This window comes from Marmota flaviventris, chromosome 4, assembly GCF_047511675.1.
Source record: "Marmota flaviventris isolate mMarFla1 chromosome 4, mMarFla1.hap1, whole genome shotgun sequence".
NCBI lineage: Eukaryota > Metazoa > Chordata > Mammalia > Rodentia > Sciuridae > Marmota > Marmota flaviventris.
The window spans coordinates 34,932,170-34,959,170 of NC_092501.1; the positions used below are offsets into that span (position 1 = coordinate 34,932,170).

The window sequence follows — 27,001 nt, forward strand, 5'->3', positions numbered from 1 at the left end:
GGTTTGGGTATGTTTTCCTTGTCCAACCAGGTTGTCAGGTTCTCAGCAACTAGGGATTTATATTTGGCCCTCTTAAGATTTCATTAGAACAAAGGGACTAGTGGTTAAAAGTTTTAAAATTCCTGACAACTGGGAAAACTGAAGCCTAGTCCTGAGTGTTCAGTGAAATGTTAAATATGATAAATAGTTAACTGCCAAGTACAAAGCTTAGTGGTATATATGAATGATCATTTAGTTCTCGAAATAACCCTGAGGTAATAAGCACAATCAAACTTATAAAGATTATGTAATTTATTTGAGATCAAGATTGCACAGTTGGCAAGGAGTAGGAATTCAAATTCAGATCCATCTGACCAACCAATCACTTAATCACTATTTGTTCACTCACTCAACAAAAAATTTACTGAGGTACTATATGCCAGACTGCTAGGTGTTAGTTCCATTGATATACAAAACAGATAGCGTTGTGAAACCTTTCAAATGATTTGCGAAGAATTTTTTTCTTAATTTCTTATCTGCTACAGACCAATATTTTTGTAAATATTAAATAAATATATTGCAGGAACATCAAGTTGTTTAAAAAGTTTATTTCCTCCCCGCTTTTTTTGTGATGTTGAGGATCAAACTCAGAGCTTTCATTGTGTACTACACTGAGCTACACCCCCAGCCCTGTCTTTACTTTTTATATTCGTCTCTCTCCAAGGGCAGGTAATAAAGAGTTTGCAGACCCATAGCCATAGGCAGACCACACTTTTGTATAGCAATGATCAACATTATGTTGGCTATTTTGGGAGCTGGGTATATCTGTGTCATGGGGAGGACGACTGTGAGTGGATGACGAAGTGAATGAGTGACAAAGACATTTCTAATAATGGTGTCTTGTACTGTGAACAAAAAAACTTCTTAAGTAGAGTATAATTATTTTAGGTCACAGCCTGCCTGTTCTAGGAAGCATAATGTGGTGTAGTGGGACTCAGAAGACAGAAAAAGGCCATGTTACAATCTAACTTTATAGAAATCTGACAGTTCTCCTAGTTGCTTAGTACTATTTCTCCTACTTGCTTCCTCTGTCACTCTAGTCCTCTAATAGGACAGGACAGTAGGTAAAGGCACAGTCAGGAGTACTAATCATAAGAGCTTTGGGAAATTTATTTGCATGTTTTCTTGCTTCATTAACCTGCAAACAATTGGATCACATCATACATTGGCATGCACGCTTAGGAAATAGTAAACATTTCAATATTATCTTAAATGAAGCAGGAAGATAAAAGATAAAGCTGCTGAAATGTATTTCAAAGCCAGACTTAAGAATTATTTGCACCATCATTCTCTTATTATGGACAGTAAAGAATTGATCACACACACGGTCACTTAGCATATTGAAATATAAAATACATAACACTATTATACTTTCTTTTAAGAGAAAAAAAATACCACTAACTTCGAGATTTAGAAGCTTATCAGTAATGTTTTTATATGGCATAGAAAAGAAAAATATATTCCTTTTTATAAGTTAAAAAGACTGATTTCCAGGAATGAGTTTTAAGGTTTAACTGAAAGTTGTGCTGGATGGTCTAAATGTCTAAAAGCATCTTACAGCTATTTTTTTTAAATTTTTTTCCGGGTGGTCTTCCGCATTAAACTCAGGGTCTTGCACATGCTAGGCAAGTGCTCTACCAATGAGCTATACCCCAGCCCATAGCTATTTTAATCTTAATGTATCTGAGTACACATGGCCACAACATTCAATATTTTAGACTTTAAACTGTACTCTTCATCACTATTACTTAGAACTACACGTTGATTTCTATTTGTGGTTGTTATAATCTCAATCCATTTTCTCAAAGACCATTCAACACGTTTATACTACACCAGTAATTAACATGCTACCCAGTAAAACAAGTGAACAGTTTATTAAGAATTAAATGAGGGGGTATGGAATGTGATACAGTACAAGACACTCAAGATGGGTATAATATTACTACTCACACAAAAAAATTAAATCTCACTTAAAAAAAAATCACAAGAAAAAAGAGAAAGCAATTCCATCATTTTAAAAGTAAGATATTTCATGCAAAGCACTAAAAAATTCCCCCCAAATCCAAATCTCCCAATAAACAAAAAGCTACCTGAAAATATTGCCATGCTAACATATTAACCACAATATAATCATTCATGGAAAAACACACTAAGCAATGGATTAGATGAAATAACACAGTTCACAATATTGTAAACTTATAGACCACAATGGTTTACATGACACACAAATCCAAAATTACTCAAAGGGTGAGTGATATGGCCTAAATGTTGATAACAAGATATGTAAATATAAATCCATTAATTCATCTCATTATTCTCTAATTATAAAACCTAGAGGCCTAGAGAACCTGAAAAATGTATAGAAAATTTGGCATACTCCATTTGTATTCTTAGAAATGACTTTAGGATCATATTTGCAATTAGTAGAGAGCTGTATAAAAGCATTTCAAGGTCAAGATTTGACCTCTTAACTAATGATCACAATTTATATCATAGAGATGACTCCACAAATGCATTTACTTTGACTCTTATTCAGAACAAGAAACATGACTTTCTAGCACTTTATATACAGGTTACTGCAAAGGCCAGTTAATTTAGAGACTGAATAAAATGTAAAACAAAGGTGAATTGACACAGAGAGTGAAGTGGAACGTCCTCATTGATAAGGGCTTAGGTGGATAAAAATCTTTCCTTGACTTCTGAGGGAGCTAGAACAGGTAAAATAGAATGCCAAGCCATTATGCATGTTTCTATACCAGGATGCCCAAGTATGCTTTGTAGAAAAGATAATTTCACTTCTGAAAATAGGAATGGCATTTTATGGAATAGCAATTCCCTCCACAGCTGCCAAACTGGACACAAGTTTGGTCACCACGTGGTGCACAAATGAAAGCATATTTCCAATTAAGCACTGTGTTATACAGAGGCAACCCAGGATCAGAAAGTACCTGTCTCAATGCACTTGCCCATTCAGGGGCCAAGGAAAGACTGAGACATTTACATTCATGGTTCTGGGTTCAGTTTACCCATGATGTATAGATTGGCTATAAATATAACAATAAGATTAAAAAAAAAAAGAGCATAAACAAACAACACTTAGGATAAAAAAATTACCCACTCCTATTTGCTATCCTCCTCCCTTTAGATTTAAGGTAATTAGAACCAATCAGGCAATTATCCAGGATTACTTTTTTCCAACTCTGAAATTTAATTTCCTATTTACATTCCATGAAAAGAATACCATAATTGTTCAAAAGTTAAGATTTAACCTCTCTACAAAAACAGAAGCATTTTCTCTAATTGTCACAGAATGACACTGGAAAAATTTCCTAAGTAAAACCTAGAGTTTGAGGCCAGAAAAGAAGCTTCTTTAATAACCAGGACCTATCATAGTTAAGAGCTCTTTGGAATGTGTGTCTAATACATACAAAGGCATCACAAATTAAATCCCCAGAGTATTCATAATGTTCTTAAATGAGAAAGATTTCTAATGAGAGAGAAATGCTTTCATCAGTAAATTAAATCTGATAAATTAATCTTTGCCAACTAAGTTTCTACTAACAACTCAACATAGCCTCTGGAATCAAATATAAAGATCACTCAATCAGTATAATGCAAGATGAAGTACAGATGAGCAATACATATGAAAAATTTTGTAAACCGCTGTAGTTCTAAAACAGTAGATTTATATTACAAAGCAATGTAAATAAATATTGGGCTAGTACAAAAGCTCTTATTTACAGTTTTACAAATGAAATTGTATTCAGTGTAAATGCTGTGTTTTAAAGAACACAGTACTGTATTAGTAAAATGAGTTCTGTTGAGGGCATTACAGTTTCTGTTAGAATCAATGCATGACGTATAAAAGGTTCAAGTTAACTGTTTATAATTCGGTACAGACAAACCCAGTTTAAACTGGAATGGCATCTGTTAAAGTGCTGAAAAACAGGAAATATTTAGAAAACACTGTACATTATTAAAGCTTTATCAAGTCAGAATGTTAAATTTCTTTCACATTTTTTATCCTTTTGCCATAGGTCTGGAAGCAAGATGAATTTTTCCAGCAAAGGAGAAAAACTTAAGAGGCCACCAGCTGCTTCGGTGATTTTAGGTTTAGGGGAATTAGTTTCCTTCCTCAAACAACTATTTATCCATCAACCATACCTTCAGGCCTCACAATCTGGTAGGTAATTAAATATTCAGGATAAGCCTAGAAGAGAAAGATTAATTCAAATATAGATAAACAAAACTTTTTGAAAGATAAAGAGAACTTCCTTAAGGATTCCTAATCTTTAGGGAGGAGGTCCTAAATTAGCCTTATAGATCAGAATCATCTAGGGCCCTTTCTCAAAACATCCTAACCTTAACTCCAGTTAATCATCCCTTAAATTCTCAATCAGCAGGTCTAAGTTAATATTAACTACATGCTTGTTTTTATTAACTGAAGTGATTCCAATACCTATCCCCTACTGAGAATGCTGTTCTAGAACAAGTTTTCACTCAGAGCAGGAAAAAAATCATATACTTCTGAGCTACAGATAGATTTTTTTTTTTGTGTGTGTGTGGGTCTGGGGATTGAATCCAGGGCCTTGCACATACAAGGTAAGCACTCTACCAATTGAGCTATATGTCCAGCCCTAGATTTAACTTATTGAAAGCAGAATTTTGGTTAGAAAGAAAAAACACAGTAGTTAGTTCTTATTTGTAACTTCTCAAGCCTGTAATTATTCCCAAATAAAAATTTCAAAAAAATCTAGTTCTCAAAGAAGTATGTTTTTGTCAATATAAGAGATGGTAAGATTAAGAGATTAGTAAGAAGTTGAAAAGTCACACTTTTGAAGATAACAAATAAAATGGAATTACCTGTTCTCCTCTATAAATGACATATTCAGCTAATGCTAGGCCATTTACACTGGGCCGACCAGTGACTGAGTGATGACCTGGAGGAGAGTGTGCCATCTTCATTGCACTGAACTGCAGAAAAGACTTTCCCAAGGTTACCCGACAAAAGAGCAGCTGCCTATAACATAAAAAGGAAAAGATCAGCCTGGAGACAAAATTCATACACCAACATAACAATTTTTTTTGTATGTGTGTCTATACTAAAAAAATCCATTTACATATAAACACAACTGTTTGCTTTGCTCTGCTATGGATAGAACTCAGGTCCTTGAGACAGGTAGGCAAGAGTTTTACCACTGAGCTACATCCCAACTGCTAAATACCTGTTTTTATCATTTTATCTTCAAAAGAACTTTGTAAAATTACCTTCTACTACTCTTTTTCCTTTTTTTTTTTTGGTACTGGGTATTGAACCCAGAGGCACCTAAACACTGAACTACATCCCAGCCCATTTAATTTTTTATTTTGAGACAGAAATTCACTAAGTTGGTTAGGGCTTCATTAAGTTGCTGCCTCAGCCTCCTGAGATGCTGGGATTACAGGTGTGTGCCACTGTCCCAACTTCTACTGCTTTTACTAGTGAAAGAAATCTGTCCATTTAGTTAATTCTTATTTTAACTACAAGACTGAAAAATGGAGTAACTACCATTTTATCTTTATTCCAGTAAAAACACAAATTTTTTATTTTGAGACATGGTCCTGCTAAGTTGCAGGCATGTGCCACTGTGCCCAGCTTGTGTACTGCTTTTCTTACTCAACTTAGTTTTTTTGAGTTTTGGCCACAAATCTAGTTTATTCACTTTATTGCTTTTGGGATACATTTATTTCCAGACAATCAAACATTTTAAATGGTGATGTACTACAACATTGCTTACTACTAGTAATCAGAACTATTTAGCCTCCAGACTATATATAACAAGTAAAAACAGCATTCAGCTTATAGGATCCTGGGAAATTACAAGTTTCCTAAACAGTCCAATTTATGATCTAAAATAGAAGGGGTGGGAGGTCATGAACATGAATCCCTCTGTACATTTAGGGGGAAAATAACAACAAGAATAAAACAAATATACTACCACTAGCTTGTTCTCTCCAGGACTGCAGCTTTTCACCTTGGTGTAATTTTGCATTACTGGGGTTTGAATCAAGCACCCTACCACCGAATGATATCCCCATCCCTTTTTTATTTTTTAATTTTGAAATATGGTCTTGCTAAATTACCCAGGCTGGCCTCAAATCTGTGACTATCCTGCCTCAGCCTCCCAAATGGCTGGGATTACAAAGTGTGTATGGTGAAATTCAAGTGAGTTTTAATTATCTCTCTTCCAGTAGCAATATTATTAACTGGGGATCCAGGATCATATTATAGTGGAAAGGAGACTCCTTCAAGCATTACAAAAAATGATTGAACTTGCCAAGTAATGCCATCTAACATGTGAATATTACATTATTATTTGCAGTGCTGGGAATCAAACCAAGGGCCTGTGCATGCTAGGCAAGAGCTCTACCACTAAGCTACATCCTAGCCCCCACTACTAAATTTTTAGAGTCCAAAGTCTGTAATAAAAAATAAATATATAGGACTGGGGTTGTAGCTCAGTGGTAGAGTGTGCCTGGCACATGTGAGGCACTGGGTTTGATCCTCAGCACCATAAAAAAATAAATTTAAAAAAATATGCACACATGTGTGTGTGTATGTATGTGTGTGTGTGTATATATATATATGTATATGTAAATATGTATATATATAAAATATATGATAGAGACTTTATCATATATATATACTTATATATAAGTATATATATAAGTATATATATGATAAAGTCTCTTTCGTACCCAAAGTTCTTTTCTTTTTATTTTTTAGTACTGGGATTAAATCCAGGGCCTTGAACATACTAAATAAGTACTCTACCATTAAGTTACATCCCCAACCCTTTTTAACAATCTTATTTTGAGACAAGGTCTAAGTTGCTTAGACTAGTCCCAAACTTGTGCTCTTCCTGTCTCAGTCTCCCAATATTATTTTCTACTCAGTATTCTTTTATTATTTTTTATTGTTAGAACATCAGGTGTTCTAATGAGTAAATGAGTTAAACAGGTCAACTGCTGAGAATCATGCTTGGCCTGTACAGGTCATTTAGTAATATCAATTATTATAATTGGTGAGAGGGCCAAAACAATGTAAAATACATCTCGTGTAGATACCTAAAGTTTTCAGACATAATGCCTTGTCCCCTAAACTTTCCAAATATGTAATCAGTTCTTATCTGATTCTTATCAAAATAAATGACAACAAGTGAGTCTCTTACCTGTGGCAAATGTAACAAGATCTATCTTTGTGAACTGGACATCCAGTACCTCCTCCAATTCCATATACATACTGATTGCTTTTGGAAGAGTTTTCAGCAAAATAAATCCCAGCTCCAAACATGCCACCTATATACGCATGCCTTTCATCAAAGCCTTTATGGATAATTGCATTCACAAAGGGAGACCCTGAAATACACATAAATTGGTAACAACAATTTGAAAATTTATCTTAGAAAAAGCTAAGTCCTCTTAGAAGTTTCTAATTAATTAATTAACTATTATTATTATTTTTTGGTGCCAGGGCCTTACATATACTAGCCAAGTGCTCTGCCTCTAAGCCATACATACACATAACCCTAGAAGGTAGATCCTTAAACATGTAACGACATAGTACTAGCACAATAAAGCTAAAACAAAAAGGAGTAAAAAGTTAACTGTCAGCTGTTTCAATCAAACTAGTGATTAATCAAAATCAGCGCCCCTTGTTTGTCAAGGGACAAAGAAACACACTGAATTTCACATAACAGAAATACAGATAAATTACTCAGAATAGGATGCATACATTTTTTTATAGGTGATTTCCAGGCTTTTATTTTAGAATAAAGAAATCCTAATGTCAATTAGTGTTTTCAATAGGGTGAGTGGTTAAGATGCCAAAGGACAGATTTACTAAAAACCAGATTACCTGAAATATCAATGCAAGAGTTATTAGATTCCAGTTCCCAAATTCATGCAAATCCAGAATGAAGTCTCATAATTCATCTAGTATAGCAAGCTGAATGCAAAAAGTTTTACAATGTTGCCTACTATCTGCATTTTTTCTAGATATCAAAAGTGGCCTAAGGAGTCTGTGTCCTATTCTCTTCTTTACACCTCTTGTCCTGTCTTCCATCATCTGCTACACAAGATTTATATTCATCTATAAACGCAGCACTTTTTCCTTTGTATGTCAAGAAAAGGGCTGCAGCCAGAGGAAGTTGTGGGAACCAGACCAGGGAGTGGAGGGAGGATGGGGGTGGGAAAACCTAAACTAACAGAGGTAAGTGATTAATCAAAATCAATACCCCTTTTTATCAAGGGACAGTAAAATATGTTAAATTCCACTTGACAGAAATACAGACAAATTAACTCAGAGAGGATGCAGCACACGTTCTTTACAGGTGATTCCAGGTTTTATTTTAATTCCATCAAGTAGTTAAAAGCGTAAAATCTATTCCCAGTGTGATATTAGGCAAAACTCATTACATAAAGGGGGGGGGGGGGACCAACCATGAATAGTTGACATTCCTATTTCTGTTTTTCCATCATGTAATCTTATTTATAAACAATCCATTATAAAATATACCAATTCAAAACAACTTGACATAAATGTAAGTATAAAAGTTAGAGAAATATTGGGTGTATTTATAAAAATGACAGGTAGAATATAGATGCATTATTATTCTGTATCTGACAAAACCTATACTAATGTGGAGGAGCACTGTAGTAGGGTTGGGGGAAAGTAATCTTACCATGAAATAGCATTCTTTCATTTGCATGATTGTGGTTTTCTTCAGAAACTTCTTTTCTCCGGTGAGTGTATCGTTCCCACAGTTTCTTATTACAAACTTTCTGAATCTATAAAAAATAAACCAGAAAAATAAAATCTTTAGGTCTTAGTAACTACCTACTTCTTCATCTTTTTTTTTTTTAATATTTATTCTTAAGTTTTTTTTTTAGGTGGATACAACATCTTTATTTTACATTTATGTGGTGCTGAGGATCGAACCCAGTGCCTTGTGCATGCTAGGCGAGCACTCTACCTCTGAGCCACAACCCCAAGCCCCTACTTCTTTATCTTAACCAAAAGTTGGGCCATATATTTAGCCAAAAGGGAGACACAACTTCTTTCTAAAATGTAATATATATATTAGTCAACTAAAATTATTATGTCTTAACCATAAAGCTGGGAGTATAGCTTTATTTTAAAAATCAACAACTTCAAAGAGAAAAAGGCTACATACACATGGCCATACATGAAGGGATGAAGAATACTGTTAACTGATTAAAATATCCCAACTTTGGGTTGGGGCTGTGGCTTAGTGGTGGAGCACTTACCTCATGCATATGAGGCACTGGGTTCAATCCTAAGCATCACAATAAATAAACAAACAAATAAATAAAAAAAGGTATTGTGTCCATCTACAACTAAAGCATAAAATATTTAAAAAAACTTCAATTTTAAAATTATCTAAATTTCAAATTATTGCTAAAATAAAAAATAATTACCAAATATTTTTAAATATATATATTTTTTTGTTGTCAATGGACCTTTATTTATTTACACGTGGTGCTGAGAATTGAACCCAGTGCTTCACACATGCTAGGGAAGCACTGTACCACTGAGCCACAACCCCAGCCCCCAAAATTGTTTTAAAAATGCATCTAAATCAAACATGCTGAGTTCTATAATGTATTAGGAAGAGAACAGTGATCTTTTTTCCCCCTACTGTATCTGGCTCAAAGTGCCCACTAAGTCTGTTTTTAATAAAAAAAAAAATATTTGAAGTAGTCACACACAAAAAAACACCATTCTTAAAATGCAAACACACACTCCTATTCCTCCTTTTATCTTCCAATTTCAAAAATTTTTGTCTGGGAAAGATTTAAAGATGAATGCAGGTCTCATTTGTTGGTCAAAACTCACAATCCTAGTGTTGTTGTTTTAGCTGTTTTAAAGATGATACAGCCCCCTGGTGGTCCCTAGAGCATACCCGGGAGCTGATGAGTTCTAGTTTGGCTCAACACAATTCAAAATATTGCCACAGCCATAATCAAGGACCCTAACTGGCAAAGCCAGATCTCATTTATGTATAAAAAAGGAATAAAAATAAACCATTTTATCACTGAAAAAAATTTAAGTATTTCACTAAAATACCTTTATAAAAGGAGGAAAACATCTTTCTCAAATCCAAATATAGTACTTTAGAAATCAAATATGCTTAACAAAACCTCTATACATAACTATGATCCCTTACTTCCATAATGTGTTCTAAATCATCGTATTTCTGATAGTATAACCACAGCAAACTAAAAATATTCAATATACATTCCCTATCTCAAAAATATCAATCTAATATTATAATAGTATATTAGTTGATACAAATCACTGAATTTTAAACTTATGTATTAGGAATACATTTGCCAGATATTCTAGCCTTAAGTCCAATTTTTACAATTACTGTTAAAAATATATCAATGTAGTTAGTACAAAATTATGATGCATCTCAAGTGGTGTATGCAGTTCTTGATTGCTATAACTAAAGGAAAGTACAACACTGGAAAAGGTCCTGAGAAGAGTAATTGAAATCAGTTAAGAGAGTCTTATTGTCTTAACTGATTTCAATTACTTAACTGATTTCAATTAACATGGCTACATACCACCATAACAACAGCAGTCTATTATTACTATGAAAGTGGAGACTTTGTCATAAACCACACAAAAATTCAGCTTTCTTACAATAAAATACATTAATAGTACTCCATATATTTAAAGTCCTTTTAATAAAGTTTGGATCTGGAATGAACCCCAGTGTTTCTCTTCTTTGCTTCCTGGCTGCCATGAGCTGAGCAGCTTTCCTCTGCCACATCCTTTTGCCATGGTATTCTGCCTTTCCTCAGGTCCAGAGCAATGGAACCAGCCAACTATAAACTGAAACTTCTAAAACTGTAAAGCAAAATAAATCTTTCTTCCTTTAAATTGTTATTGTTGGGTATTTCGGTCACAGTGATAAAAAGCTATCTAATATAGTCTTGAACCTACTGGATTTATCATTATCCTAACTTAACTCCTTAACTTCATTATGTTCAAAAAGAAATGAATTATTATTGGGCTATTAAAAATAGTAAAAGGACTTTGAGGATCTTTACTTTCCAAGGATATAGTCTTCCCCATAATAATCCTCGATGCCATGTCAAAGAACTATTAGGCTAGATAGATCATTATGTTCTTACCAGTTACTTGATGTTTAAGGTTTTGGAAACTATGGTCCCAGGAAACTCTATTTTCACTAATTTATTACCTTGAGAATATTGTATCTGTTGAAGATGCCACCTGCATGACCACCATCTCTGTGTTCTCGAACTGTACTTTGCATCTGATGGAAAAATAAATGTGTTAGCCTTTTTTTTTTTTTTAAAGAGAGAGAGAAAGAGACAGAGAGAGAGAGAGAGAGAGAGAGAGAGAGAGAGAGAGAGGGAGAGGGAGAGGGAGGGAGGGGGAGAGAGAGAGAGAGAGATTTTTTAGTTTTCAGCGGACACAACATCTTTGTTTGTATGTGGTGCTGAGGATCGAACCCAGGCTGCACGCATGCCAGGCGGGCGCGCTACCGCTTGAGCCACATCCCCAGCCCATGTGTTAGCCTTTATGTCTTTTTTGATTTGGGAAACATGCAACTTGATTCATCTGATTTTACTTTTGAGAATACAAGATAGGAAGTAACTATTAACCAATCATCCTAAAAACCATATTTACAGGTGAAAATTATGTAAAATCAAAGAAAAAGAAAATGCAAGGTGAATAAACATATAAAAGCATACAAAAAGCAAAATGTTTTGCTCTGATTTTATCCTAATAAAGCACAATATGTATTTCACTGACAGTTGAAGTTTCTTGAGTTTTAGAATTAAATATCTTTAAACTTTGTATCTTTGTGCTCAATTCATACACATAAAGCATGTGTTACTCAAAGTGTAAGGAGGACAATGTTCAAAGATTTCAGTAGATTCTAAAGATCTTTGGAAGGAACACTAGAAGAAAATTTTCCTGGATAAACAGTATCTACTTGTTCTGGGCTTTGTCTGAGTCTCTAGGCTTTGTAATTGTTCTAATTAAAGGACAGAATGTTAGCATTTTCTTTCAAATGAAAGAAAACTCTTATCCAACAGAATTTTGTGTCAGTATCAACTGTAGTGCTGAATCAAGTAACTGGAATTGAACTTTATGGTGGGAATGGGCCTTAAATCTTAAATGCTTATTTTCAGTTTTCCAGGTGGCCAAAAGAGGAATGATTTTCAAAACCATACTGTATGTCCAAATAGGTCTGGAAACCTCCAGGCAATTTAGCAAACAGAACTAACAATATATGTGACTGAGCTATCTTTTCCATTTATTTAAGGAATATGAACATACCTCTTCCTCCACAGACTGAAACTCTTTATCATCAGGAGACAGATCTATGAGAATTGTTCCACTACCAGAGTTGTTCAAAGTTAAATATGGGTTAAGACCTATGAAATGAAATTTGAAGACAAAAAAAAAAAAAAAAAAAAAAAAGCCAGTAAAACAACACCAACCAAAAATAAGCACCTGAATAATTTGATGCTTACTATTGATTTAAAAAAAAAAATGTTTTTTTTTTTTTTTTTAATAGCTGTAGATGCACAGCATGCCTTTATTTGTGTATTTTTTTAATGTGGTGCTGAGGATTGAACCCAGTGCCTCCCACATGGAAGGCAAGCGCTCTGCCACTGAGCTACAGCCCCAGCCTTTACTACTAATTTTTATAAAATTTTTTTAGACAAGGTCTGGAGCTAAGGTTGACCTCAAACTTGTGATCCCCTTTCCTTAGCCTCCTGAATAGCCAGGGTTACAGGCATATACTGCAGCACCCACCTTAGCTTACTACCATTTTTAACAACTTTTAAATTTTGGAATATATACTTGATAGGACGGCTGTATCCTTTACCCATCTTTCCCATTGGTTACAAGTGTCAGACTTCACTAGTTTTCCTACCAATGTCGTTTTTTTTTTCCAGGATACCACACTACCACACTGCATTCAGATTACTAATTTTTGATCAGATAAGTTGTTAAGAGTTTTGTGGGAATACTTTAGAAAATCCTTTTCTTCTTTGTCTGGAACACATTTTTCCCCCTATTACTTCCTTTACCAACAGTGCAGCAGTTATATGGCCAGAACTTCAATTATAGGATGCTTCTGGCCTCAGCATAAACTCCCTCCAGTTTAACAATGAAACTAAAATGTGTTTTTTAACACCTAAAACAATACACCTTTTAATAACCAGATCTGGTAAATAGGAAGTGTTAATACCTGTTGAGTGAATGCAACTTGCCTTTTCCTTAATTACTAACATAAATGAGAAATAAAAATATCATCCAACTTTGTTTCATTTAATTTCCTTAGATGTAACATTATTTTCCAGTATTTTTATTTCAAGTGCTTTGAATTTTAGTTGTGTGAGAGACTTACTATATTATTTCACAGGCTAGCTTACTACCTAGTCATTATCTGTTATATTGGCATTATATATAAGATACTTAAGTTTCAGGTTGTTTAGAGTCACAAAATTTAAGAGCTAGAGTAACTTCACAAATCATCTCATTTTAACTTCAATTTTCAGGAACTAAAGAAATCCTCAAATTTCTGAATGGCCTACTAATTAATTAGGCTCACAAAGAGCTGAGAAAGTTTAGCAGCTGAGAAAGTTTAAACAGCTTCTTACAAACTTTTATATTATCACTTAGTATACCAAAGGCTGCCTTTATGTAAACTAATAAACTGGTAACAACAATTATGAAAATGAAATACCTTGTTGCCCAGAGATAAGTCTTTCAACTCCTTTAATTAGTTTGTGTCTATGTCCATAAGCATTGATTCCAATCTCCTTTAGCTCCTTGTGTCCCATGTCAACCAATACATCCAAAGTGATCTTACAAAAGAGAATGAAACTATTTATAGAGTGCTTATTCATTTGTTGGACATTCATCTTATATTGGTATTTTCATAATAAATTATTCATGCATTTGCTTCAAATTATTTTAGATAGCTCTGATACGAAAATAAATCCTTCACTAAGCTGAAATTAACTAAAAAGCTGGAGCAAAAATGTTGAGTCATGAATGTACCTTCAAATTAACCACACTGAGGTATATAATTTCTTCTCTCTGATACTGTGTCATGAATTGAGGATCCTGGGCATGCTAAGGAAATGCTCTACAACTGAGCTACAATTTGGGCCCCCATTTCATCTCTTCTACTATATTTTTCCATCACTCCTTAACATCCAACCTGTTTACAAAATGGCTTCAATAGTTTCCCCAGAGTTTGGACTATGTTAAAGCAGTACTTATGTATCACTGTTCAAACTAACCCTTTTACCTAAAATATATTATTCTCACTTGATGAAACTGAAGTCATTCAATCCTATTTTATCTATATACCTTCTAAGAAACTATCCCTGAATAGTCCAGAGTTCATGGTAATTTTTTCCTTCTTTGAATTTCTTAAATCTAAGCCACACAAAACCTTAAACTTTTCATATGGTCTTCTAGTTCCAAAACTAGATTGAAAGCTTCTTTGGATACAAGCCTACAGTAACTATATTTTCTGAAAAACAACAACAAAAATCAGTCACTGTATCCTGGCAGAATACTTTAAATTGGAACTACCCAGAAAAATCCAGATGTGCAGATGGCATATTTATATACCTTCCCATAGCAGCTGACAAAATATAGGTGGTGACTGACACAACAGAATTGAACAAATAGAATCCACAGGTAACTTAATTTGAGAACTGATTAAGATAAACCTGTCATTCAAGAAAGCTATTTTATTACTACATGAGAGTCAGTTTTTATGGTCTGATAGGAAAAATGGAAAATTCCAACACCAAGCCAAATTAGAAGAGGAACTGATTTCCAGTCCTACAAAAAATATTCTTGGGGCCAGGAGTGTAGCTCAGTAGTAGCATGTGCTTAGCCTGCACAAGGCCCTAGCTTCAATCCCTAGCAACAAACAAACAACAAAAACAAACTTCAAAACCAAAACCCAATGAAACCATTCTCTCCCCAATAGTTTACAAGGCTCAAGGGATTTCAAGTATATCCTAATTTTTCCTTAAGTTTTCAAAAACACTAAACTAAGCAATACAATTCATCTACTTACCTGTTCTCTCTCAAATATATCCATTAGGTGCTCAAGTCCAAGATTCCTTACAAATTGAGTTATGCTAAAATCTACTCCTGGAACTGGGGAAGGGGGAAAGCAGAACAAAATTTCACATCATAATAACGTACAGTACATAACAATAAAGGTTTTTGATGTTCCTATTTACTTAGAGTAAGTAAGTATGAAGCAAAATATAGTCCCTTAGGATAGAATATTGTATGTAACATTAAAAATTGCTAAGACAGACCTATAAAATTTCAACATCATAACAGTTAATCTATGAGACCTTTTGTTGGGTAGAGGCTCAGATCCTGGCAGATGGAAGACTCAAGACATTTGTATCTGGAGGCAGCAACAGCCCCTAACCTTTAGTTCCAGCCCCATTTTGCCCCAGCCAGTTCCATTTAGCCCCCTGAGCCATTTCTATAGGCCTTTTTTATATGCAGGCCAGACAAAGGTGGCACACTGCCAACAGGTTGCATAAGTAGGCATGTTCACAAGAAATGTTTATGACCTTGAGTACATACGCTGAATCAGTGTGTTCATGCCTTAACTATATACTTTAAATATAGCTGGCTGGAAGCCTCCATGTGAGAGCCTAACTCTAGTCATTTTGGGCCTGCCCAAAAACTTCTCAGAAAGAAACAAAAAACAAAGCATAAAACAAAACAAAACAAAAGTCTCAGTTTTTGTTTTAAACTTTAATTTTATTTATTTATTTAAAAAAAATTTTTTTTAGTACCAGGAATTGAATGCAGGGCGCTCAACCACTAAGCCACATGCCCAGCCCTATTTTGTATTTTATTTAGAGACAGGATCTCACTGAGTTGCTTAGCACCTTGCTGTTGCTGAGGCTGGCTTTGAACTTGAGATCCTCCTACCTCAGCCTCCTGAACCACTGAGATTACAGGCATGCACCATTAAATTTTATTTTTAATTGTATCTTTAAAATCAACAAAACTCTTACTTTCAGGCTGTAAGTTCCTTTACAAAAAGTTTATGAAAACAAGTTCATCATTCTTACACAGGATAAGCTGAATTTTGACATCTAAAAAATTTATACTTAAACAGTAGGTGGCAACAATAAGACTCATCAACTTTCAATGTGAAAGGCAAAACTTTCATTATGAATTCTATTAATAATGTAAAGAAAACCACAAAGGGCAAAACTTATAGTCTGTGTTAATTGATTTGATATTAATAATTGTATTTAAGGCTAAAAAGTACTTTCAAGCATTCCAAAGGAGAAATATGGGGCTTATGATACCAGTTAAGTTATTTTTATACAATGTCTCACCTTCCTTTCTCTCCAAACTGGAAGCACCCTCTGTTCCACTTGAACTAACTACTGATGACAGTTCAGAAAAACTCCCAGATAAGTTGTCAAGACTGCTGGCTGCAGAAAGGCTTGATGGGCTGGATGGACCTGAAGACAGAGCATCTGCAGTTGCTCCTGGGCTTCTCATGCCATTGAGCACTTGAGGTTTATAACATGAAGGTAGAGCGGAAGGAGGCATGGCTGCTGTAAGGAGAGCACTGACATCATCTGCCTAGGGTACATTTAAAAGAGATAAAATCTGTCACAGGCAAGTTTTAAAATTCTATTATAGCTAACAGAATGCAGTTAAAAATATGACAGTACACAGCAACTGTGCCTTAGAACTGGCAAAAAACTGGTAAGTACTTGATTGTTTTAAAAGTGAAGCAAACAGAATGATATTCAGCTATATTATTATTGATTATAATAAGAATATCCCTTCTAGATCAAATATAATCAAAATAAAACTATTAAATGGGGCAAACAATGAAAAAATTATAACTCTGACATCTTGATTAAAAGGCAATGATACTAATTACAAAAATATCTATTTTAAAAGGTCTTTACAACCTTATTACAATTACTCTGAAATAAGAAATTCACACTACATATGAAACTTCACCAAAGAGAATTATGTTTGCTTTTCTTAGAAAACATTCAGTGATATCTCTGTTTCTCAAAATTAAAAGATGTTTTTGTTTTGGTAACAAAGATAATCAATCTTAATCAAATCTGCCAGAATTGGGGGGGGGGGGGAAGCCCTAAACTGACCAGTACATTAATTTGTTTCATTAGTGACATATAATCATTCTTTCACAGTGATCAATTCAGATACTAAGAAACAAACATTTAGCATGAAGTACTTTTTTTTTTTTTAAAAACATTTATTTTTTAGTTGTAGGTGGACACAATACCTTTATTTTTCTTTTTATGTGGTGCTGAGGATCAAACCCAGTGCCTCATGCATGCTAGGCAAGTGCTCTTCCTCTGAGCCACAATTCTAGCCCCGAAGTACTTGTTTTCATGGTCATTTTTACTGCCTATTCCAATCCTCCTCATCTTCCCTTTCAATCTGTGCATTCTTGTGAAACTCACTGCTTGTATATAACATTTATTTATAATAGCAGTATCATTTATTGTGTGCTTTTTCTGTACCAAATACTGTTCTAAGGACTTTAAATATATTACCTTATGTAATTCTCATACTGACCAGATATACTCTATCTCTTATAGTTGATGTATCTAAGGCCTAGAAGCTAGACAACTTGTATGACTGTACAACTCTAAGTGATAGAGCTGGAATTCTAGTCCAGGTCTGTTTGACAAGACTGTGAATATTCTCTACAGCATTCTATTTCACTGTCACTATCACTTAATACTATCTGGTAAATGAAGACATGGGTTTACTTCTAAAGTAGCATGGAACTGAAAAGATGATTTCCTAGAAAAACAATGCTGCAAATGCAGTTGGTTTTCAGCCTGCTGAGAAAAATCTACTTAAACCTCAAATGAAGCTGAACTAAATCATCTTCTCATTGTATTGAAACAACAAAATCTCTTTCAGTAGAAAACAGTTTTAAGACTCTTCTTCCTTTCCATCTCAAAAGTGTTTCTTCTTCCTTTTCCTTTACTGCTCTGGTTAATGTACTGAGTGGGAGAGACAAGAGACCCATGGTTTGTACTATCTTGCACTGTATGCACAGTAACAGCATTTATGGAGGGCCTGGGATTGGTTGTTGTCTGTTTTTTTTTGGTACTGGGAATTGAACCCAGGGCACTCAAACACTGAGCCACATTCCTATCCCTTTCTGTATTTTATTTAGAGATAGGTCTTGTTAAGTTGCTTGGAGCTTTGCTAAATTGCTCAGGTTGGCTTTGATCCTCCTACCTCAGCCTCTCAAGTTGCTCAGTGTATAGGAGTGCGCCACAGTGCCCTGGCCTGGAATTGTTTTGTTTCTCCACTATGTAAGCAGTTTTAGTGCTCTTTTCCCCATCTCCAAAGTACAAAATAGTATAGTACTATATAACTGATATCATACCAAAGAGATCCTGAAGAGTGGGCTAAAAACCATATGTTGCCACATTCACTATGAAGACTTTTTTTTTTTTTTTAAACATATATCAAGTGAATTTTAAAAGGTCAGGCAAGCATTGAGATTTTTCCAAGAGCCCATCACTTACTGAAACTAAATCTAAAGGTGTTTGTCCTTCCTGATTTTTAAGAGTAGGATCAGCTCCGTGGGCCAACAATAAAGCACAAAGCTGTGTTCGTCCCTTTTGGGCTGCTTCATGCAAAGGTGTGAAAGCCCATTTGTCCGTGGCATTGACACATGCATTATACTTTATTAGTAAAGCTGCCACATCTACATGCTGTAAAAGAAAATACTTCTGTTACAGTCTGAAACATTATCACATTTTAGTTCTTAAGAAGAAACTAGTTCTGTACCTACCCCCATATTTTCAAACTAACTTTGGAAATGAAAAGTAAAGCTGTTTCTCTCCAATATCATAACTTACGGGTAGTTGTTTAAAAATTATAGTAGCTATTTCAGTAACTTGAGAGACTAGAAAATAGTTAAGAATTCTACAGAGTTGGAAGCAACTTTAATGACTTTTAACTTAATCTTGTGTTATAACTGCTGAATATCAATGTATAAACTAACACATTCTTTAATTATTCAAACTTTATCACTGACATTGGTTAATAATGATAACATCCTTGATTGTTTTAAGATAGGAGCATACATCTCAATCTCTACAGATTCCTGTGAAACACTGTGAGTTTTCTGGGCACCAAAAAATAAATAAAATAAAACCACCATCTCACCGAAACTAAGAGACAGGTGAAAAGGAAGGTAATAAAACAAGTGACAACAAATTGAAAACTAAAATTTGGAACTTATTTGAACTTTATAGTTACTTCCTTGAAAATAAGAAACTCAAACAAAATTTCATATGAACTGCAATACTGACTTTCACATTGAAAATTCCATAGGATTTTTTTTAAAGACAACATAACTTACCCCATAAGATGCTGCATTATGTAAAGGAATAAGTCCTCCTTTGTCTTGAGCATTCACATCAGCTCCATGTTGTAACAAATACTCTGCAACTTCTAAATTATTATAACCAGCTAATTTAGAAAAGAAGTAACATTACTTTTACTTATAAATTTAAAAAAGTCCAACATAAACTCACACAGCTATAAATATTTATACAGCACAGACATCACTGGAAAAAAAAAAGATTTTTATATAAATCTGAAATTCTTGAGTCCACAAAAATTTATCTTTTTGAAAAAATTTCCCACTGGCCTCAAAAGCTGGAAGCTTTTGGTGATAACATCCATTTGTTTTAGAGACTTTCAGAATTATATTGATTGATTTGCTTATATTTTGCCATTTAAAACCTGCCTTTCTGTTTACTACAACTTCCTAACCTCAGGTCCATGGTTTCAAAAGGCTGCAAGTCATAGACATCCAATCATAAAAAGTCATGTTAGGAATACAAGTAGCTGTAAGGTAGGAGGAAGCACACCGGAGTGGGCCTCAGGGTAGTACTCTTCTTCCCCAGAGGGTTGTAAAGACATGTTTTTTTTTTTTTTTTTTTGGAGGTGGGGGTTACCAGGGATTGAACTCAGGGGCACTCGACCACTGAACCACATCCCCAGCCCTATTTTGTATGTTATTTAAAAAAGACAGGGTCTCACTGAGTTGTTTAGCACCTCATTTTTTGCTTATGCTGACTTTGAACTCACTATTCTTCTGTCTCAGCCCTCCTAAGCCACTGGGATTACAGGTGTGTCCAACTGCGCCCAGCAAGACATGCTTTTTATACAGAAAACTTAGGGGTACATATTTCCAAAAGACATGAAGTAAAGCTTAGTATTTTGGAAACATGCTATAAACTCCTAGCTATTACTTGTGAGCTATCTCAGTAAATACTTTTATGAGAAAGCATATTTTATTTTGACACATAGAAAACAAATCTAGAACTTAACTTTGCCAATATAAAAACAGGTAACACTTGACTTGAAAATTGTTCAAAATGTTTTATTCATATTTTTATTGTAGTTTTTATCCTTTTGAGGGAGGACCTAAAGCGCAGAATTTAAAAAGATCAAGAAAAACAAAACCATAAAATTCCCTTAAATTTAGCATTACACTGATTAACAGTCCTTCTAGATTTCAATTTAATATTATATCTTCTAGGTATACTACTTAACACTGCATAAGTAGGCCAACATATTTTGTGTACATAACCTGTTTGTGACTTACAAAGACAACATGGATTTTAACAGTAATGTTAAATGTTTTAGATAAGCCACAATAAAGATATATAAATATATACAGCAAAATTTCTAACCAGAGGTCAGGTCATAGCTTCTCTTGCAAATTTCTGATAGTGGAAGTGGTAAGGCTTTCTTACCCTATTAGCATTTATGGCTTATAACTTCCAAAATGCACCAAAAGACACATGGATAAAGAAATTAATTTTCTTGGACACCGTAGTCCAAATTTACATGAAGTTGATAATTTAAAGGTAGAAATAAGGGCTGAGGATATAGCTCAGTTGGTAGAGTGCTTGCCTCGAATGCACAAGGCCCTGAATTCAATCCCCAGCACCACGAGAAAAAAAAAGACAAAAATAAAACAAAACAAAAAATTATCATTTTAACTTTTTTCCCCAAGGTATTGGGGACTGAACCCAGGGTGCTTTACACTGAGCTATATCGCCAAACCTTTTAATTTTTAATTCTGAGGCAGGGTCTCACTAAGTTGCCCAGACTGGCCTCAAACTTGTGATCTGCCTGCCTCAGCTTCCCAAGTAGTTGGGATTACAGGTATGCACCACTGTGGATAAAATTATGTTTGTTTTTTCTTTACAGTGCCAGCAACTGAATCCAGGGCCTTGTACATGCTAATCAAGTGCTCTAACACTGAACCCCTAGCTTCTTGAAAACTATCTTTGAAATGTTAGCAACACATTAAGTTATACTGTAAGACTGAAATAAACTACATATTTTTCTCTTATACCAAGCAGCAGTAATAACTGCACTACTTAATTTTTTTCTTTTGTTTAAACCACGTTTAGACAACTGTGTGCATGATGAAACTTTACTGAGATATTAGCTGTAGCTAGCCCAGTGATTTTCAAGGCCTATTCTTTGTCATCTGCCATAAAGCTGAAAAAGCTGCCCTGATACTACATCACTGTTCAACTGGACTAAAAAACAATGGTAGTCTGTGCCAATTTTATGAGTGAAAACTTAGAACAAATGTTATGGACTGAACTGTGTTCCCCCAAATTCTTTTGGGGTTATAGACCTAACCCCAGTAACTAGAATATGACTGTATTTGGAGACTGGGTTTTTAAAGAGGTAATTAAATTAAAATGAAGCTGTTAGGGTAGGCCCTAATCTGATCTGACTAATATTCTGATAAGACCTGCTGACATCTAAATCTTGGACTTTAAGCTTCTATACCTGTGAGAAAACAAATTTCTGTTGTTTAAAGTCATCTAGTCTTTGGTATTTGGTTACGAAAGTTCTTTTTCTTGCATCTTCAGGGCTTTCTATTTTTTATTTTGAGATAGGGTTTTACTAAGTTGCTGGAGCTGGCCTTGAATTAGTGAGTTTCCTGCCCAAGCCTCCTGAGTAACTGGGATTAGAGGTGTGTGCCACCATGGTTGGCTGGATTATGGCAGTTTCTTGCAAAGTAAAACAAGGAATAACTTTGGTAAGGTTTATATTACTTTTGAAACTTTTTAAAGATTTTTTTTTCTTATATCTGTTCTTAGCAGTTATCATCAGAATGAAAAGCTTTAGTATCCCACGAGGAAGGCTGACTCAAGCAGGCATATATTTCAAAACTCACTCATCAAAAATGATTCAAACAATATAGTGAACTAGAGTGAAAGATGCCAAAGTACATGGTGACTGGTATAGCCTGTTTGAATTGTTCTTATTGATGCAACATACTAGTACTGAAATGAACTGGAATTTAGCTAATAGCTTGAAGAATGGTTGCCCTGTATAAATACATGAAAGAGTATATAATGGTGGCATTAAAAGACATTTGATCTGAATCTTTCAAATTTAGTTCAAATTTAGAAATATTTCACTCAGGTAAAACCAATCTCATCACTAGCCAAAATATATGAAACTTCATTCACTTACCTGCTAAATGTAAGGGTGTAGAATGTCGGCCTTGGGTATCACGGCAATTTACATTATCAGGAGAAGACAACTTCTTGACTCTGGCCAAACAACCTTTCTTGGCAGCATCAAGCAGAGCTGCATCTCCTCGAAGTAGATCTTGGATATCTGTATCTCCATCTTTAACAAGATCCAAAGGAGTATTCCCATCCCTGTTTTTCTTTGTAGGGTCTGCACCATGCTAGGCATGTGAAAAATAGGAAGGGAGGAGAAACTGGCTTAAGTGTGCCCTTTATCAACGAGAAAATAGTCAAATGTAACCATACCAAAGAACATCAATTTATACTGAGACTCTACCTTAAAGATTAAAACGACTATTAAAACTTAACCCAAGGAAAGATGGTGGAATGAGACAGACATCATTATCCTAGGTACATGGATGACTGCACAAAGGGTGTGACTCTACATCGTGTACAATCAGAGAAACAAAAAGTTGTGATCCATTTGTGTACAATGAATTGAAATGCATTCTGCTGCCATGTGTAACTAACTGGAATAAAAAAAATTGACCTATACCAGAAAATTATAATAAGAACAAAGAGGCAGTTAAGTACTATTGGGTTTTTATAATGTTTAAAATTAGAGTTTTAAATCATGTCATTAAACATTACATTCTATAGTCATGCTTCATTTAATGATGGGGCATGTTTTGAAGAAAGCATTCTCAGGAGATGTTTTATTGTGCAAACATCAGAGTGTATTTAACACAAACCTAGATGGTACTGACTGCTACATACTTAGATTATATGGTATAGTTTATTGCTCCTAAGCTATAAGCTATATATTACAGGCAAATATAACACAGTGGTGAGTATCTGTGTATCTAAATACAGAAAATGTATGTTAACCTCCATTATATTGGCTTAGGAATGAACTTCCTCAATAAGACTCTTAAAGTGCAAGAAGTAAAACAAGAATCAACAAATGGGATGGTATCAAATTAAAAAGCTTCTTCACAGCAAAGGAAACAATCAAGAACGGATAGAGAGAGCCTTTAGAATGGGACAAAATCTTTGCCACCTGCATCTCAGAGCATTAATCTCTAGATATATTAAAAAAAACCAAACAACTCCATCAATAAATGGGCTAGGAACTGAAGAGGCACTTCACAGAAGAAATACAAATGGACAACAAATATATGAAAAAATGTTCAACATCTCTAGCAATTAGAGAAAAGCAAATTAAAACCACAACCAGTGTAATTCCATGTCATGTTCAACAATGTGAATGAGATCCTAATTAGAATAAATTATACTCTGAGTATGCATAATATACCAAAGGACACTCTACTGTAATGTGTATCTAAACTGAACAAATAAAAAATGTAAAAAATTTTCAGCTACATTATAATTGTATAGGAGCATGGTCATAAATGCAATCCATTGTGAAATGTCAATATGCAGCTCATAACTTTATTTTTACTTTACACAAACAATTAAATAAAGCATGAATCTATCCTCTTGGCTTTTGCTGTAAAAGATCTATTGGTATCTGTATTAAACCAATGCCATCAATTTTATGCTAAATAAGCTAGGCTTATAAACTATTCAATTCATCAAGTATTCTGATTAAATTATTAGGAAAAAGTAATAATCAGAGATCATGTCATACACAAAAATTCATGTGTGGCAAATATACTGAGTAAAATTTAAAATTGTTTCATAGTTGTTTTTTTTTTTTCTTTCTGGAATCTAGTTGCAGAATTAGGTAATTTTGTTTTCTACTTTTACTAGTTTATACTAGAGTTATTTGGGGGGTGGGGGGAGGTCCAAAACTGTTAACATATTCTAGATAATTTACACTGTCCACAGTAAGTAAATATACCTGGAGCAGAAGTTTGCAAATTTCATATTTTCCTTTTGCTGCAGCTTCATGTAAAGGTGTGAATTTCCATAAATCAGCTACATTAACTACTGCTCCATGCTTAACAAGAAGTTCTGCAACTTCATAATGTCCATAAGAACATGCATTGTGCAAAGGTACAAGGCCCCTGAAATGAAAAGTTAAATGAGAATAATGCTAGAGAAGGATGATTTAATTTCAATAATTATATGTAAAAGATGAAAGAAATTTCTTGAACTAAGAGACTGTACTGATTATATTTAGAACATTAAGAACTGTATATTTTTAATGAATAATGATCTTAAGATAAACTGGAAAAATTCAAATATCCTCAACAAACACTGAAACACTACATTAAAAATCAATACTTTAGGGCTGGGATGATCGATTGATTGCTCAGTGGTAGAGTGCTCCCCTAGCACAGGTGAGACACTGGGTTCGATCCTCAGCACCACATAAATAAATAAATAAAAATAAAGGGATTGGTCCACCTACAACAACAATAACAAAAAATCAGTACTAGAGGGCTAAGATTATGGGTCAGTGGTCAAGCACTTGCTTACCATGTACAAAGCCCTGAGGTTCAATCAAAACCAAAACCAAAACCAGACAAAAATAAGTCTTACAATAATAAAGATTAATAAAGATTTTAAAAAATGTTAACTGAAATTAAAAGCTATATTTAAATCAATGTAAGGAAAACAGACCACCTCCTAGGAAAAAAAAAAGCTATCAACCGTCAAAAAATATTTTCATTGAGCGTAGTAGTGCACGACTCTAATCTAAGCAATTCAGGAGGCTGAGGCAGTTCAAAGCCACTCTCCACAATTTAGCAAGACCCTGTCTCAAAATTAAAAAAAAGAGCTGGGGATGTGGTCAGTGGTTAAGCACCCCAAGGTTCAATTGCAGGTACCAAAAAAGGGTCATATTTTCCTAAAAGGCCAGATAAAGGTAAGGAAAAGAGAGACCTTAGTAACTGTTGGTACTCACCCTTTATCTTTAGCATGCACGTCAGCTCCATGCTGTAGAAGATATTCCACCACAGACACCCTGTTATACCCTGCTGCAAAATGGAGTGGTGTAGACTGACGTCCTTCAATATCTCTGCAGTTGACACTCTGAACAGTACACAGTTTCTGTAGGATTGAACACAGCATACATGTGATGCTACACATTCTCATTTCTTGTTTCAATCCATGTTGTAGGAAATTTCATGTTTGGCTTATTTTCTTTTTTTTAAATGTTGATGGATCTTTATTTTATTTATTTATTTATATATGGTGCTGAGAATCGAACCCAGGGCCTCACACATGCTAGGCAAGTGCTCTACCACCGAGCCACAACTCCAGCCCTTATTTTCTTATCTAAGAAGTATTCTCAGGAATCTATTCTGTTCTCCCCCCCCCCCAGGGCTGAGGACCGAACCCAGGGCCTTGTGCATGCTAGGTAAGTGCTCTGCCACTGAGCTAAATCCCCAACCCCAGGAAATCTATTCTTATTTCATCTTGTTGTTTACTGAGAATATCCCTTTGGTCCTCTCATTTATGCCTGTATCTTCTATTTTTTCTACAGTAAGTAGGTCAATTTTATCTTTACTACTACTCCTTACATAAAGATAACCTAAGTATCTTTATCACAACGATAACTTCCATTTTGCGGCAATTACACGTACAGGTACACTGGATCACAGGAGCACCAGCATTGTCAAGGTGCTTATTAAAAATTCAGCATCTCAGACTCCTATGTACCGAGTTAGAATCTGCATTTTAATAAGATTTCTAGGTGATATGTACACACATTAAAGTTTGGAAAGTAATGTTCTAGACCAGTGGACCTCAAATTTCCATGTGCATTGGGTCCCACCTTTAGATTTTCTGATTCAGTATGTCTCTGGCAGGACTTGAAAATTTGCAATTTTAACAAGTTTCTAAGTGACACTGGTGGTCAAGGAACTATTCTTATAGAATAAATTAATACAATGCTACTGGTTAATCTTGAGAAAATTAGTTACTCAAATAATTTTCTGTTTTTCGGTTCAAATGAGGAGGCAGAATGGAAAAATCCTCACTTAATTTTTTTTTTTTTTTGAAAATTTTTTAGTTGTAGATGGATATAATACCTTTATTTTGTTTATTTTTATGTGGGGCTGAAGATTGAACCCAGTACTTCACACATGCTAGGCAAGGGCTCTACCACTGAGACATAACCCCTGCCCTCATTTAATATTTTGCATGAAGAACATGGAAGTTTAAGGAAGGAAAGCAACATAGATAATAAATCACAGAGTAAAACAAAAAAGAACAAAACAAAATCCAAAAAAGTCACTATTAGTAAAAACTCTTTCCTCCTTTAACTATCCTACCTTGAAAAGCAGGAATATATAAGCTCAATAAACCAAGGGGCCAGTCAGTGGGTTTACCTCAA

General features: G+C 34.5%; 1 protein-coding gene across 1 annotated transcript in view; it reads right to left on the bottom strand.

Moving 5' to 3' along the window:
- Window positions 1-1,894: 1,894 nt before the first annotated feature.
- Tnks2 (tankyrase 2) overlaps window positions 1,895-27,001 on the bottom strand; it is a 61,152-nt gene continuing 36,045 nt past the window's right edge. Inside the window, exons 14-27 of the mRNA XM_027939910.2 lie at window positions 25,568-25,713; window positions 24,560-24,725; window positions 22,697-22,916; window positions 19,542-19,651; window positions 18,700-18,888; window positions 16,498-16,750; window positions 15,198-15,280; window positions 13,842-13,962; window positions 12,422-12,519; window positions 11,313-11,387; window positions 8,763-8,868; window positions 7,251-7,437; window positions 4,903-5,059; window positions 1,895-4,249 (exon numbers count right to left, since the gene is read on the bottom strand). Of these exons, the coding sequence (XP_027795711.1) occupies window positions 4,187-4,249; window positions 4,903-5,059; window positions 7,251-7,437; window positions 8,763-8,868; window positions 11,313-11,387; window positions 12,422-12,519; window positions 13,842-13,962; window positions 15,198-15,280; window positions 16,498-16,750; window positions 18,700-18,888; window positions 19,542-19,651; window positions 22,697-22,916; window positions 24,560-24,725; window positions 25,568-25,713 (1,974 nt within the window). The 3' untranslated portion in view covers window positions 1,895-4,186. The remainder of the gene's footprint in view (window positions 4,250-4,902; window positions 5,060-7,250; window positions 7,438-8,762; window positions 8,869-11,312; window positions 11,388-12,421; window positions 12,520-13,841; window positions 13,963-15,197; window positions 15,281-16,497; window positions 16,751-18,699; window positions 18,889-19,541; window positions 19,652-22,696; window positions 22,917-24,559; window positions 24,726-25,567; window positions 25,714-27,001) is intronic.